The sequence below is a fragment of the Schistocerca gregaria genome, chromosome 8 (genome assembly GCF_023897955.1).
Source record: "Schistocerca gregaria isolate iqSchGreg1 chromosome 8, iqSchGreg1.2, whole genome shotgun sequence".
In the NCBI taxonomy this organism is placed as follows: Eukaryota; Metazoa; Arthropoda; class Insecta; order Orthoptera; family Acrididae; genus Schistocerca; species Schistocerca gregaria.
The window spans coordinates 310673015-310690600 of NC_064927.1; the positions used below are offsets into that span (position 1 = coordinate 310673015).

At 43.8% G+C, this 17586-nt stretch overlaps 1 protein-coding gene across 1 annotated transcript in view; it reads right to left on the reverse strand.

Annotated features, from left to right (window-relative positions):
* LOC126284230 (trithorax group protein osa) overlaps positions 1-17586 on the reverse strand; it is a 447090-nt gene that overhangs the window by 45942 nt on the left and 383562 nt on the right. Inside the window, exon 5 of the mRNA XM_049983008.1 lies at positions 16960-17240. Within this exon, the coding sequence (XP_049838965.1) occupies positions 16960-17240 (281 nt within the window). The remainder of the gene's footprint in view (positions 1-16959; positions 17241-17586) is intronic.

Consider the following 17586-nt stretch of genomic DNA (forward strand, 5'->3'; position numbering starts at 1 on the left):
TATTAATGTTCACCGATCTTCTCAATGGTTTAACAGCCGATACTAATTAACGTTCTCTCTCACGTCAAAGCGATCTTGGGGGCCCATTTCAAAATGATTTCACAGCAGCTTGATCCCAGGTCGTCAGTACAGTACTGCCTTCACCCATGTTATTACGTTACGCGGCGAAATCAAATGTTTTGCGCATTATCGGGACTACGGTGCAGGCGACAGTGGATTTTGTTAAGACTTGAAGGAAAGAAAAGGAGAAGGAACATTACACTCTGTGTTGAAACACTAGGTTGCATTTCACTATGGCTCTACAGGCTCCCTTTACGAGATGAAAATTTTCAATGTGCAATATATCCCTTAGATATCCGTCTCTAATGCCACACAGAATATTCTCGCTTAGCAGATTTTGTTTTTCTTAAGAGCGATGTTCACTGTAGAACATATAATGTTGGTTGTGAGCAATAATATCTATTGAAAATTGATGCAACAGTCACAGGGATGATTAGCCAAGTTGATAACTTGGCAAGGTGCTTCATGTTTCCAGAAAGTATCTTTCATTGTGCTTTGCATTTTCTTGAAATTTACCTTAGTGCCATTGTTTACGTTTTCCATTTCTTGTAGATAGAAATATCTTCTAGATACACGTACAGATTACAAATTTTGGGGTCCGGTATTTAATCTACAGTTGGTCCTAGGGTTTTTTCTGTTATTCATAGCTTCTGTTACTTTTGTCAAGCTGCGCTGTAGTTCGGAATCAACTTGAATTGTACGCCCGCCTCCCCTGTAACTGGCCGAGTAAGTAAATTCAAAGGTCGGAGTAATGCAAGGGCGTAATACTTCCAAGAGGACCGTGTTTGGTAAAGGACTGTGCCGTTCTAATCTGTCATCAGTGTGAGGGCAGCTTTACGTACTAGACACAAATCTAAAACATCCGTGGTTCTGTAGTTACGTTTAGGGACTGTGCTATCGTCATCAAAATCAGTTTGTAATAAACATGTGACGTTTCAAGTATGTTCACCCCCCCAACCCTACTCTCTCCGCCCGAATCTGATTTTTCCTATGGCAGATCGGCAACCACTTTCCAAGCAACTTCTCTGCATTTTGTTTTACCTCCACCACAGCTGACTCTGAAGATACCCACTTACAATAGTTTACTACTTTGCTACGCCTGGAGCTTGACAGGTCCGTATTTGATATTCTTGTTCACCGCCGCTTATGATTTCGTTTTGTGTTGTTCCTCCAAAAAGTCTTCAATATTTACTCGTTTCTACACAATACTATATTCTCTGAAACACTTTGGACATGCACAAGGTACTGAGGAAATTTCAGTATTTATGACAAAGTATTTCATAAGATTAAAATCTGTCACTCATTACGTTGACATTGGTAAAAATAACTGTTAGTAATAACTGTATTTTGTCTAATTTGTTTTTAATCGAAACTCAGTTGCAGAGCGTCTGATACATTCGGTTTTTATACAATCATTATCGAGTCTCGCTTTTCTCAAATCGCAATCTGAATAAATATGCTCTGTCATTTGTTGAAAACCAAAAGCAGAGATCCATTTTCAGGGATGTTTCGCAAGGATATTAAAACGCTGGACAAGAATGCGTTACATTCTTCACTGTAGTGTGTTGTTTGGGTAGCTGAGACTGTGTGGTAAACTGTGATTTTGGTACTGATATGATTAATTAAGGAACTGAAGGGATGAGAGAACATACATGATGTTTGTGCATAGCCTAATTATTTCCAATAATGACGACAGCCGGGACAGAAGTTACAAAAAGATGAACAAGATTAGAAAACTTTCAAATCTGCCTCTGTCTTACCATCGGTAAGATGCTCTGTGCTAGAGTTGTGTGTAGTGGAATTCGGAAGTCCAAATAAGACAACGCGAAATGAAAGATGGTGTGCATATTATCTTCACAAAGGTAAGGTATACGAGGCGGAGAGAGTGTTGTATTTCGATCATACCCCTTATCCATTTTCATCGTTTCAGGAGATATTTGGTTCACGATTACAAGAAGAACTGAGCGCAATCTCTCCCTGTCTCTGTCGGCGCATTATTTATGAAATTGTTACAGCGAAGTGCTAGGACAACCAGCGAGCTTCTGGTTATAGGAGGAGAACTGGGGCAAAGAACAGCTACGCGGAAATGTCCTGGCGCAACACTTGTACGCAGACATGATGAAGTTCTAAAAGTCTGCTTCTTTATGGCCATAACGTCGGATGGTGATAAAGATACTCTTCCTCGGCTATAAACGGAGAGTAGCTATTTGCCAGAGATTTACTGAAGAGATCCTGCTTTTATTTAGTGTCTTGCAGGCAGTGCACAGACAGAAGAGGAAGTAGGTGAAGTATAGCACGAGTTTGTGTTGGGATTAAATTAAGGAAAACAGGTTTGAGTTGGGAGCCCAGTTTCAACTATACATTTCATCACGTTTTCCATCACTGGACAGGCTGGAGTGGATACCATCGGATATGCTAAGTGCCTTTCATTTTTTTGCCTTATGTGTTTTTTTTATATCGTGTAATTTTTCAGTCGAGCGTTCATTACTTTACGGGCTATATTATATATTTCTGCATCGTTTGATAATATTTTTAAGTTTCGTGAAAACTTAGTGCGTTCTGCGGACTTTTAGAAGACAACGGGTGCCATAGGTAAAGCCGACGTGTATAGTACGAGGCTGTACCTGGTCTCGACTCTCAACTGCTTAACTTACAGGTAAACCACTTCTGCAGATGTGAGCATTCGATAAGGTACTAGCGTCTAACGTTATTTTCCATTTTTCAAGCAGAATAACAGAATGACAGACATCGCTCTGTTCTACAAATTGGCAAAGCCCCCTTCGCTGGTGAGGAGTTTAGCCTTGTCAGACAAAGAGTATAGCCAGAGAGAAAGACTTAATTTTACAAGAAAATACACTATTTACTCACATGTTCCAACCTTCTTATTTTACAAGGCCTTGGTTTCGAATTACAAAACCATTTTTTACAGCCTTTGAAAAGGAAAAGGAAAATACTGTCTTACGCGTAAAATAAATGGAGTCGTGAAACATCGGCAACATAGTACAATTGTTCGAAGAGATTTCGGGATTGCAGCCGGTCGTCGTAAACTTCACTCCACGATATTTCGACTAGACAATTGTCAGTCATTATCAGGTGAGTCATCGAAGATTTCGATGGCTCATCTGAAGATAATTACCAGGTGTCCAATCGAAACATCATGGAGGGAAGTTTACGACGACCGGCTGCAGTCCCTAAATCTCTTCGAACATTTAACTCGCCGGGAAAATTTTAAATTTCACAGTTACAATTTTCACCAATTACCCACCGTTTTAACTGCAAAATCAATGGATTTGTATTTACTTTTTCTGTTGATGTCATCGAGGAAGGGGATTGTACCACTGTTGTCAAGATGAGCTGATCTTCTTACTCACTGGGTGTGGCAATACGGTACCAGCTCCCTGCCCCCACACACCCGCCATGCCAGTATTCATGTCGTTGGAGAGCGCTTAGTGGAAGGAATTAGGTAATGTCTTTCTACGACAAGGAAACGAAATGAAACTTTATGCATGTTGTTGTAGTGGTCTTCAGTCCTGAGACTGATTTGATGCAGTTCTCCATGCTACTCTATCCTGTGCAAGCTTCTTCATCTCCCAGTACTTACTGCCACCTACATCCTTCTGAATCTGATTAGTGTATTCATCTCTTGGTCTCCCTGTACGATTTTTACCCTCCAAGCTGCCCTCCAAATGCTAAATTTGTGATCCCTTGATTCCTCAGAACATGTCCTACCAACCGGTCCCTTCTTCTGGTCAAGTTGTGCCACAAACACCTCTTCTCTTCAAATCTATCCAAGACCTCCTCAATAGTTATGTGATTTTCCCATCTAATCATCAGCATTCTTCTGTAAACCATATTTCGAAAGCTTCTATTGTCTTCTTGTCCAAACTATTTATCATCCACGTTTCACTTCCATACATGGCTGTCCATGACGTACCGTTGTGCCGTCAGAGTAACCTCAATCACTACCAGCTGTAAGCTAAGCCATAACTGGGGGATATCCACATCATGATACGAGGAGTAACACCGCTGCATCTCTCCAAAGCATTAGTAAATGACAGACACCTCACCACTTGTTGCAGTCATAGTAGCCGACGATGGTCGTCCGGGTTGGTGCAGAGCTGTGTTTCATCACTGAACACAATGCGCCGCCATTCATCAGCTGTCCACGCTGCCCGGTAATGGTACGTCTCCAGACGCAGCTGTTTGTAATGTGGTGTTAACGGAGACCTAAGCATGTGACAGAAATTCTCTGTTCTGGGTACTGCTAGTCCCCGACTAAAGTTGCCGCATGACACAAAATGTTGCATGGAGTTCAATACTTGTTCTCGGATGGCAGCTGAGATCTGAAGGGTTTACCAAGTACTTGTAGCACAATACTTTGAGCCTCCCTTGTAGGCGTCAGGCGTCGTCGACCCGATCTTTGACGACCGGTAGGTCGGCCCTCACTTTCTTATGATGTCTGACATCCAGCCACTGTCACATCCGAATGCACCACAGATCTAGATATCACACGATTCCAGTTGGCCAAATGGAGACCCATGATGAAGCTCCTTTCAAACTCTGTGAGGTGCTGAGAACACTGTCTCATGCGAGTACGCAGTATCTCTGTGTCCTTCACAATAATAGCTCAATGTCTGACCCTCTTCATGCACCTTGGCTGCCCTACTAAACTTGGTAACAACGCAACACGCACAACATTAATCCACCCTGGTGGCTGTTCTACCTGTCACTGAGAATTGTCACTTAGTCATTTACATACTGGCCGACGGTCGAATGCGTACGACGTTACATTGACATCAGACTATGGGCCGGTCTATGTGGCTGAGCGGTTCTAGGCGCTTGGGTCCGGAACCGCAATGCTGCTACGGTCGCAGGTTCGAATCCTGCCTAGGGCATGGATGTGTGCGATTCCCTTCGATTAGTTAGGTTTAAGCAGTTCTAAGTCTAGGGGACTGATGGACTCAGACTTTAAGTCCAATAGGGCTGGGAGCCATTTGAACCATACAGCTATGTCTTCTGGGGGCATGACTTTTTGTCAGGCAGAATATATGTGATAAAGAATTGACGAAATGTACGTGTGTAGCTGCCATGACTGTGGTAACAGAAATAAGTGCTTTTGTACTTCACTGTTGGATCTTAGGTGCCACAGATAACGACAGAAATTAAAGGAAGGGGGAAAAGATTTAATTCCGCCACGACAAATGGTCTACTTCACCCTAATGGTACAAAGACGAAACAGCCGCTCCCGTAGGGTAGTGACTTACGGTCTTTCCTCACCAGACATAATCACACAGTAACTCGATTGAAGCTTCTTCGCAGCGAGGGGTGCGAGCAGTGTAGGTAATCCCACAGTGTGGTTACTCAACTGCACTGCGGCGTTTAGTGTCTCTTTGTTCTCACATCTACTTCGTCACCTCCCCCCCCTCCCCCACCCGCACCGCAGTTGTCCCCTGACACAGCCACCCACCACATTGCTGCTTCATGATAATGTTGTGACTTGACCTGCAGTTAAAATTTTAAGTACGCTTTCCGTCCAGAAAGTTCCAAGACTGAATCTATGCCTGGCATCCAACAGACATCAGAGCAGTTCTACGGTGGTAGCTCGAACCATCAGCTTTAAACAGATTGTGCATTCAGCCGGCCGGTTTAGAGCAGGCATTGTTGAATAATCGGCGTGCGACCGTACTGTGTCAACGTTTCTGTGTCACAAACCGCAACTGAGTAACATCTCTAAATGTAGGGCTCAAAATATTCTCTAGATTGTTTTGAAGACGAGAAAAGTGCGCTCAAAATTTGTCCTGCGCACATTGACCCCCGAACAAAACATCGACGTGTGGGTGACTGATGCGACTTGTTGGAAAAGCAAAACGCGGACAGTTCTATTACAGAAAAAATCATCATGACTTTAGTGTTACCATTACATACCTACCACAAAACGACAAAGTGCCGAAATTCACACGAAGGATAAATGCTTTGATGACATAAACGTCATTGAACGTATTGTGACGTGCGAGTTAAACAGCATCTCAAAGAACGATTTTTGTAATAATTTTACATGCTGGTATGAACATTCAGTGTGGTGTACTTACGTGTGGTGGGAGACTATGTAGAACACTTGAAGCATTGCAGCCACCATCCTAAGGTTTCACCCTTTTTTCCAGCCTGGAAACTTTTTGAACTGAAGGGTTCATATTATGAAACGTCCCCTTAGAAAAATTATACACGACTGTGCTTAAACTGACACACAATATTTTCATCGCAACGCAATCTGACTTCCAAAAATCCCTACGAAAGAATGGCCCTGACTAACATTAACCTATACGTTTCACAAATTACTTACCTCACAAAAATCTTCGGTACTCAAGCTGCTGCAATACAGCGAGCGCCACTACGGCCAGCTAAATAAAAGATTCAAACTACTGAAGGCACTAACTACTGATAGGCATACTTAGCAAATGAAAGATTTTAATACAGAACAAACAATGTATTTACCTTAATAGTCATAATATATATAGCAGTTCATGACATCCAGTCTTACAAATTTCAAAACTCCGCCATCTCTCTCCCCACGTCCACCACTGCTGGCGGCTCACCTCCAACTGCGCAACGCTACGCGCTGTTAGCATCCAACTGCCGCTGCCCAACACTACAATGGCAGACAACAATGCAAACCAGCCACAGACTGCACACGGCACAGCCAGTGATTTTCATACAGAGCGCTACGTGACGGCGGCGTTACCAATAAAAAACCTAAACAGCCTACTTACAATATCTTCGGGCTATCCATAAACCCATATGAGTACAAGGGGGTGGAGATCTCTTCTGAGCAGCATGTTGCAAGACATCCCAGATATGCTCAGTCATGTTCATGTCTGTGGATTTTGGTGTACAGCGGAAGTGTTTATCCAGCGGAAGTGTTTAAACTCAGAAGAGTGTTCCTGGAGCCACTCTGTAGCAATTATGGATGCATAGGGTGTCGCACTTTCCTGCTGGAATTGCCCAAGTACGTCGGAATGCACAATGGATATGAATGGATGCAGCTTATCAGACAGAATGCTTACGTACGTGTGAGCTGTCAGAGTCGTATCCATACGTATCATGGGTCCCATATCGCTTCAAATGCACACGCCCCACATCATTACAGAGCCTCCATCAGTTTTAACAGTCCCCTGCTGACGTACAGGGTCCATGGATTCATGAGTTGTCTCCATACCCGTACAAAACCATCCGCTCGACACAATTTGAAATGAGACACATCACACCAGGCAACATGTTTCATGTCATCAACAGTTTAATGTCAGTGTTGACGGGCTCAGGCGAGGCGTAAGGCTTTGTGTCGTGCTGTCATCAAGGGTACACGAATGGGACTTCGGCTCCGGTAGCCCATATCGATGATGTTTCGTTGAATGGTTCGCACGCTGACACTTGTTGATGGCCCAGCATTCAAATCTGGAGTAATTTGCGGAAGGGTTCCTCTTCTGTCACGCTGAACCATTCTCTTCAGTCGTCGTTCGTCCTGTTCTCGCAAGATCTTTTTCCGGCCGCAGCGATGTCGGATATTTGATGTTTTACCGGATCCCTGATATTCACAGTGCACTCGTAAAATGGTCGTATGAGTAAATCCCCACTTCATCGTTACCTCGGAGATGCTGTGTCCCATCGCTTGTGCGCCGATAATAATACCACGTTCAAACTCAGTTAAATTTTGATAACCTGCCATCGTAGCAGCAGAAACCGATCCAACAACTGGGGCCGACAGTTGTCTTATATAGGAGTTGCCGATCGCAGCGCCGTATTCTGCCTTTTTACACATCACTGTATTTGAATACGCATGGCTATACCTGTTCTTTTTTGTTTTTTGTTTTTTGGCGCTTCAGTGTAAAAACATTAGGAAGCATTTTTTGAAAGTATATTTTGTCTGGAGCAAATGAAACAAGGACGTACAAACAGAACGTCCTGCTGAGGTTATGGAATGGCGTCAAAACAAAGTATCGTGGGAAGCTTTCTCGGGGAGTGTTCTTGGTGGAAGGTGTTTATATACATAACAATCTGTCTGCAGACCAAGAGCGAGTAGGTGAGTCTGTATCTACCCAGCTACCTCACAAGGAGCACTTACAGGTTGTTCCACAAGCTGATAGCGACCATTTCTCAGCACACCTTTCCAATCTGTAGCGACGCAGTGTACTGTTACTCCTGGGGAGCGTTTATTTACTACTAAATGTGTTATCATTGTCATTGCTAAAATCTCCTGGCAGATTAAATCTGTGTTCCGGACCATGACTCGAACCCGGGACCTCTGCATTTCGCAGGCAAGTGGTCTACTGCCACAGACATCCAAACACGAGTTCCGGTCTACCAGGAAGTTGGTTATCTGCGCACACTCCGCTGCAGTGTGAAATGTTGTTGTCTTCGGCTCTCAGCTGCAGCTCTACCCTAGCCTATCCTGTGAAAGCCTCTTCTTCTCCACATCCACTGTTATAACGAACACAGAAACTAATAACTAATACAACTAACGCTATAATTATTTAAATAAAAGTAAATTGTAATCATTTTTAACATCGTATTAAAAAGCGTAAAATAATTTCTCCCAGACCCATACAGATTCAAAACCACACTGAGATACTCCTGAAAATTTTGCTTGCGAAGTTTTAATAGCTATGACAATACTTGTAATATTATTATGAGAAACGTTGGGTGCTTGCCGTACGTAACTGATGCATGAATAGCTCACCAAGTATTATCTACTGCATACGCCCCATGTTTTTCCGTATAAACCTTAAAATTATTGAGATATTAAAAATTCACAAGCACAAATCTTCATAATAACCTGTATTGGGTTAGGAATCTGTACGGAGCTAGAACAATTTTTTTTGTCTTTTTGTTCGATTTTAAAACGTGCTGTAATAAAACTTTATTTTTATTTAAATAATCATTTACTACACTGCTTTTTAGCCTTGTTTGTGTGCAATTACTCAATGGATTTTAAACATTTGATAAGATTATATTTTATTTAAAAAATTGTTTATATAAATACTTGCTTTTTATCCATGGCTTCACCTGTGTACACGTACGTCACATATATTGCTTACATCTCCTCCTACCCCTCTCTCTACCTTCACTTACCCCCTCTCTTTATTCAGCCATGCCTGTCTGCTTGCATTGTGCCTAGTACCCATTCCGATACTACCCCACAACACTATGGTAATGCAGGACAACCATGATATCAGCCTTTAGCAAATTTTCAAACCCCACCCCCACCTCTAACGAACAGACCGACGAGAGAGCGAGTTAATATTGCATTTTCATCTAGTTCTGAATTATTTTTTTTTTTAAATCTCAAGCATCTAACTCAGTGGGCTGTTAGTTTGGAATCAACTGAAAAATTTGCAATGAACAGACAGACAGACATAAATCAACCTGATAAAGATATGTTAAAAACGTAAATAGAATGTACGTGGGTGACAGCACGCTGCACTGTGATGCTAGGCAGGGAACTGTTTTTTCCTCGTGCTGTAGGGCTGTTGTAACGTTCTTCAAGGTCACTCAGCTTGATTTCTTTTGCTGCTGTGGACTTACATACACAACCTGCTACACCTTTCCTAAGGTGCTGTGGACATGTTTTCCTACAGTGCTATTGATATCTCTCGGTGAATAAGAAAGTTCCAAGTATTTATCATACAACATACGCGCCTCATACCGTGCTGTCATCTGTAATAAAAAAAAAATAATTCTTCTCAATATCTCGAATCATTTGAGATATGACGATTGTCATGACCACAAGATTGGTGAGGCACAAGAAGTGAAAGAATGCGTTGCGCGCGACCGTCTGTTGGATGTAAAACGCAATAATTCGAGAACAAAATAAGATGCCGTTCTGCTCTCCATTTTAAATAAAATTTCGATATAATATCTACATTTCATTCACTACAATGTATGATTTAAAAATCAATAATTCGAAAAGTTTATGTAATGCGTATTTACCTCTGGAAATTCTTTAAAATTTCGAGCAATGCTGTATTTAATTTTATGCTGTGTGGTAACTATGACAGATAACCAAAAGAACTTCAGTTTTTTATCGACTGAAGATGTTGTTGTTGTGGCCTTCAGTCCTGAGACTGGTTTGATGCAGCTCTCCATGCTACTCTATCCTGTGCAAGCTGCTTCATCTCCCAGTACCTACTGCAACCTACATCCTTCTGAATCTGCTTAGTGTAGTCATCTCTTGGTCTCCCTCTACGATTTTTACTCTCCACGCTGCCCTCCAATACTACATTGGTGATCCTTTCATGCCTCAGAACATGTCCTACCAACCGATCCCTTCTTCTGGTCAAGTTGTGCCACAAACTTCTCTTCTCCCCAATCCTATTCAATACTTCCTCATTAGTTATGTGATCCCCATCTAATCTTCAGCATTCTTCTGTAGCACCACATTTCGAAAGCTTTTGTTCTCTTCTTGTCCAAACTATTTATCGTTCATGTTTCACTTCCATACATGGCTACACTCCAAACAAATACTTTCAGAAATGACTTTCTGACACTTAAATCTATACTCGATGTTAACAAACTTCTCCAGTAACGTTTTCCTTGCCATTGCCAGTCTACATTTGATATCCGCTCTACTTCGACCATCATCAGTTATTTTGCTCTCCAAACAGCAAAACTCGTTTACTACTTTAAGTGTCTCATTTCCTAATCTAATTCCGTCACCATCGTCCGACTTAATTCGACGACATTCCATTATCCTCGTTTTGCTTTTCCTCCTTTCAAGACACTATCCATTCCGTTCAACTGCTCTTCCAAGTCCTTTGCTGTCTCTGACAGAATTACTATACCCCCCCCCCCCTCCCCCCATGAACCGTGGACCTTGCCGTTAGTGGGGAGGCTTGCGTGCCTCAGCGATACAGATAGCCGTACCGTAGGTGCAACCACAACGGAGGGGTATCTGTTGAGAGGCCAGACAAACGTGTGGTTCCTGAAGAGGGGCAGCAGCCTTTTCAGTAGTTGCAGGTGCAACAGTCTGCATGATTGACTGATCTGCCCTCGTAACAATAACCAAAACGGCTGAAAGCAAGGGGAAACTACGGCCGTAATTTTTCCCGAGGGTATGCAGCTTTACTGTATGATTAAATGATGATGGCGTCCTCTTGGGTAAAATATTCCGGAGGTAAAATAGTCCCCCATTCGGATCTCCGGGCGGGTACTACTCAAGAGGATGTCGTTATCAGGAGAAAGAAAACTGGCGTTCTACGAATCGGAGCGTGGAATGTCAAATCCCTTAATCGAGCAGGTAGGTTAGAAGATTTAAAAAGGGAAATGGATAGGTTAAAGTTAGATATAGTGGGAATTAGTGAAGTTCGGTGGCAGGAGGAACAAGACTTTTGGTCAGGTGACTACAGGTTTATAATCACAAAATCAAATAGGGATAATACAGGAGTAGGTTTAATAATGAATAGGAAAATAGAAATGCGGGTAAGCTACTACAAACAACATAGTGAACGCATTATTGTGGCCAAGATAGATACGAAGCCCACACCTACTACAGTAGTACAAGTTTATATGCCAACTAGCTCTGCAGATGACGAAGAAATTGAAGAAATGTATGAACAAATAAAAGAAATTATTCAGATAGTGAAGGGTGACGAAAATTTAATAGTCATGGGTGACTGGAATTCGGTAGTAGGAAAAGGGGGAGAAGGAAACGTAGTAGGTGAATATGGACTGGGGCAAATAAATGAAAGAGGAAGCCGCCTGGTAGAATTTTGCACAGAGCACAACTTAATCATAGCTAACACTTGGTTCAAGAATCATAAAAGAAGGCTGTATACATGGAAGAAGCTTGGAGATACTGACAGGTTTCAGATAGATTATATAATGGTAAGACAGAGATTTAGGAACCAGGTTTTAAATTGTAAGACATTTCCAGGGGCAGATGTGGACTCTGACCACAATCTATTGGTTATGACCTGCAGATTAAAACTAAAGAAACTGCAAAAAGGTGGGAATTTAAGGAGATGGGACCTGGATAAACTAAAAGATCCAGAGGTTGTACAGAGTTTCAGGAAGAGCATAAGGGAGCAATTGACAGGAATGGGGGGAAAGAAATACGGTGGAAGAAGAATGGGTAGCTTTGAGGGATGAAGTAGTGAAGGCAGCAGAGGATCAAGTAGGTAAAAAGACGAGGGCTAGTAGAAATCGTTGGGTAACAGAAGAAATATTAAATTTAATTGATGAAAGGAGAAAATATATAAATGCAGTAAATGAAGCAGGCAAAAAGGAATACAGACGTCTAAAAAATGAGATCGACAGGAAGTGCAAAATGGCTAAGCAGGGATGACTAGAGGACGAATGTAAGGATGTAGAGGCTTATCTCACTAGGGGTAAGGTAGATACTACTTACAGGAAAATTAAAGAGACCTTTGGAGATAAGAGAACCACTTGTATGAACATCAAGAGCTCAGATGGAAACCCAGTTCTAAGTAAAGAAGGGAAAGCTGAAAAGTGGAAGGAGTATATAGAGGGTCTATACAAGGGCGATGTACTTGAGGACAATATTATTGAAATGGAAGAGGATGTAGATGAAGATGAAATGGGAGATACGATACTGCGTGAAGAGTTTGACAGAGCACTGAAAGACCTGAGTCGAAACAAGGCCCCCGGAGTAGACAACATTCCACTGGAACTACTGACGGCCCTGGGAGAGCCAGTTCTGACAAAACTCTACCATCTGGTGAGGAAGATGTATGAGACAGGCGAAATACCCTCAGACTTCAAGAAGAATATAATAATTACAATCCCAAAGAAAGCAGGTGTTGGCAGATGTGAAAATTACCGAACTATCAGTTTAATAAGACACAGCTGCAAAATACTAACGCTAATTCTTTACAGACGAATGGAAAACCTAGTAGAAGCCGACCTCGGGGAAGATCAGTTTGGATTCCGTAGAAATGTTGGAACACGTGAGGCAATACTGTCCCTACGACTTACCTTAGAGACTAGATTAAGGAAGGGCAAACCTACGTTTCTAGCATTTCTAGACTTAGAGAAAGCTTTTGACAATGTTGATTTGAATACTCTCTTTCAAATTCTGAAGGTAGCAGGGGTAAAATACAGGGAGCGAAAGGCTATTTACAATTTGTACAGAAACCAGATGGCAGTTATAAGAGTCGAAGGACATGAAAGGGAAGCAGTGGTTGGGAAGGGAGTAAGACTGGGTTGTAGCCACGATGTTATTCAATCTGTATATTGAGCAAGCAGTGAAGGAAACAAAAGAAAAATTCGGAGTAGGTATTAAAATCCATGGAGAAGAAATAAAAATGTTGAGGTTTGCCGATGACATCGACTGAAGATATCAGACCATATATATGTACAATCATCAAACTTTTTCACACAATGCTTTTCGAAATATCTGACGATAAATATTTCACGTCGCTCGGAACACTGTCTCTCGGCACAGGTACGAGCACTACAGCCATGACAAAAGCCGCCTTCAACAAGGAATGCAGAGAGCACATCTGTAGCATCCACCTTCCCCAACAGAGAGCCACAACTGGGGTCACATTTACTGTTTACAGTGTCTGTGGACTGAACTCCAACTTCCCCCACTGTTGCTTCTCAGGGAGCAGTCACGAATACCCCTGTGTACCCTAACCTCGAATCTGTCTCAATTTATCTTTGGGACCGAAACATTCAACTGACCCCATGGTGTTCTGCCGCGTGTTGCTGGCTGTCCTCAACGCATTTCCTGGTTCAGAAATTGTATACACTGATGACTCAACACTCCATGGACGAACTGGTTTTGCTTACACATGTGCAAGATACAGTGAACTACACTCCCTGCCTAATGGCTGCAGTGTCTTCATTGCTGAACTAGCGGCCATCGAATTAGCACTTAGTCATGCTTGTTCTTACACTGGCACTGGCAGCAAGTCCCTAATCAGCCTTCAGGCTATAGATCAGTGCTATCCTATACATCCATTAGTCACTACTAAGCAAGATCTTTCTGACCTCCATCAAGCTGGACAGTTGGTCATCTTTGTTTGGATCCCTGGACAATCAATTGTTGGATGTCTGGAACTCAGATAGTTCTGCCCTAGACTCATCAAACAAATTGAGGGCAATAAAAGAGGCCGCAACCATGTGGTTGTCTTCGCTTCATGATGTCTTGCAGGGAAGCTACTGCCCTTTGTCGCCTACATATTGGCTGACCAATGGCCACATTCTCCGACGTGATAACCCACGCTACGGCTGATGTGGTGCCAGCCTGATGGAGGTGCACGTCCTACTAGACTGCTCAAATTCGGTTGTTTTGCGGTGATATCTTAACCTTCTGGATATATAAACTCTGGTTGTAGAAGACGACGCCAAAGCAGCCGACCTGGTTTTATGTTTCACACACAAAGTTGGTTTCTATTCGTCTCTGTGAGGTGGGGAACTTTGGCCTCACTGACTGCCTAAGGGGATGGTGGAGCACCCCTCGCTTGCTCTGGCCCAAGGTACCCACTGTGGCCTTTGCTTGGTGGTCCGAACTGGCTCCTAAGATTCCCACCTTTTTATAGTTCAAATGGCTCTGAGCACTATGGGACTTAACATCTCAGGTCATCAGTCCCCTAGAACTTAGAACTACTTAAACCTAACTAACTTAAGGACATCACACACATCCATGCCGAGGCAGGATTCGAACCTGCGACCGTAGCGGTCGCGCGGTTCCAGACTGAAGCACCTAGAACCGCTTGGCTACCAGCGGCCGGCCCCACCTTTTTCTTTTCTGTTATTGATTTATACTATTCATTTTTAATGTTTTGTGTTTCCTAAAATTTTAGCATCTTGTCTGTGCTGCTCGTTTTCTTGAGGTAACGGAAGGTGAGGTAGTGCTGGTCAGTCGCAGAGTGTGTCTCCCAGCGCATACTGTCTCTGGGGGACCTACAGGTGCATTCTGGGCAGAGTGGCTCACCCACCTTACTCCCTATCACTCCTCTCTTACTTCTCCTTACTTTTCTCTCTGTCTTACTGTAACTTGGTTACAATTGGGCTTAACAGGACTCCGTCTGAAATTTATTCCTGTTTCGATGGTTATAGTGTGAAGAGACTGATGACATCGCAGTCTGGTCCCTTTAAGGAGGGTAGAACGTCAAACGGGCCACTTGGAGCAGGAGAGGTATCTCAGGACATTTTAATTTCCAATGTAGAAATAAATTCATAAAACTTTGTCAGCAGCACCAGGAAGGATTCAGGATTCACACCCATTGCAGTGGAAGTTCGAAAACATAACAAAATATTTTTTTTACGTGCGAAATTTCATCGTTTTTTCACTTACTAATGGCTGCATTTGCTGCTATAGGTACACTTTTCTTCATAAGTTAGAGAGATTCTTCGATGAATTTGGCACAGCATACATACCATTCTCACAGGTGTATGAAACTCTAGAATTTATTTAATTTATGAAAAAACGAATGAACTGTTATATTTTAAACTTCATGTTTAGGAAAAGTACAAGTTCTATATTTAATTACCTCAATTTTTACCACAGGTTTTAACAGATTTGGAAAATTATAGCGTTTCATACGCCTTTAACTACGGTTTGTACGCTGCACAAAATTCATCGAAGAATCTCTCTTACTTATGAAGAAAATTGTACCTACGGCAACAAATGCTGCCATTAGTAAGAGAAAAAAAATGATGAAATTTCACACGTAAAAAAAATTACTTCGTTGTGTTTGAGAACTTCTGCTGCTATGAGTATGAATTCTGAATCCTTCCTGGTCATGCTGACAAAGTTTTATGAATTTGAAACTTCCTGGCAGATTAAAACTGCGTGCCGGACCGAGACTCGAACTCGGGACCTTTGCCTTTCGCGGGCAAGTGCTCTACCAACAGAGCTACCGGAGCACGACTCACGCCCCGTCCTCACAGCTTTACTTCTGCCAGTACCTCGTCTCCTAGCTTCCAAACTGTACAGAAGCTCTCCTGCGAACCTTGCAGAACTAGCACTCCTGAAAGAAAGGATACTGCGGAGACATGGCTTAGCCACAGCCTAGGGGATGTTTCCAGAACGAGATGTTCACTCTGCAGCGTAGTGTGCGCTGATACGAAACTTCCTGGCAGATTAAAATTGTATGGCGGACCGAGACTCGAACTCGGGACCATCGCCTTTCGGTAGCTCAGGTGGTAGAGCACTTGCCCGCGAAAGGCAAAGGTCCCGAGTTCGAGTCTCGGTCGGGCACACAGTTTTGATCTGCCAGGAAGTTTCATATCAGCGCACACTCCACTGCAGAGTGAAAATCTCATTATGTCTCAGACTTGATTGCATCACAAAGAGTACATGAGATGTTCACTCTGCAGCGTAGTGTGCGTTGATATGAAACTTCCTGGCAGATTAAAAATGTGTGCCGGACCAAGACTCGAACTCGGGACCTTTTCCCTTCGTGGGCAGTGGTTACCACACTGGACTCGCATTCGGGAGGACGACGGTTCACTCCCGTCTCCAGCCATCCTGATTTAGGTTTTCCGTGATTTCCCTAAATCGTTTCAGGCAAATGCCGGGATGGTTCCTTTGAAAGGGCACGGCCGATTTCCTTCCCAATCCTTCCCTAACCCGAGCTTGCGCTCCGTCTCTAACGACCTCGTTGTCGACGGGACGTTAAAGACTAACCACCACCACCACCACCACCACCACCCTTCGTGGGCAAGTGCCCTACCAATTTACTTGTAAAAGTATAGACACTGGAAATTGAAATGTCCTGTGGTGCCTCTCCTGCTCCAAGTCGGCCCGTTTGACGTCCTACACCCCTTAACTCGAACCAACCAATCTCTGTAGCAGCGAAGGGGTTAAAAGATGACTACTGTGACCCCTGAGGCGAGGCCTCGGAGACGTGGCTGGGGAAGGAAAGCTGGCTGGCCTACCTTGAACCTGTCCCTGGGAGAGAGCGGCCCAGGGGACGGCGACCGCTGTCGCGCCCTGCGCGGCGGCGAGGAGGCGGCTGGCGGCTGCGGCTGCGGCTGGCCGTAGTGCAGGCTGGCCGGCGGGTCGTGGTGGGCGTGCGCGTGGCCGTGCCCGTGGCTGTGGCCGCTGGTCGGGGTGCTGGCCGAGGTGGCGGCGTGGCGGCGCGCGCGCGGCAGCGACAGGTCCCAGCCGCCCGCCACCAGCAGCGAGTCCTCGCTCGGCTGGTCGTTCCAGTCCTCGTCTGCAACACGCAACGCAAACCGTGCCAGTCAGAAGGGAGGCACCACAGGGTCGGCGCAAGAAAACGCCGCATTTCCTATGTTTGCGGACGCTCAGCCAGTGATCACTTCTTGAGAGGTTCAAATGGCTCTGAGCACTATGGGACTTAACTTCTGAGGTCCTCACTCGCCTACAACTTAGAACTACTTAAACCTAACTAACCTAAGGACATCACACACATCCGTGCCCGACGCAGAATTCGAGCCTGCGACCGTAGCGGTCACGCTGTACCAGATTGTAGCGCCTAGAACCGCTCGGCCACTTCAGTCGGCCTTCTTGAGAGGGGAGGGCGTTGAATAATAATAATA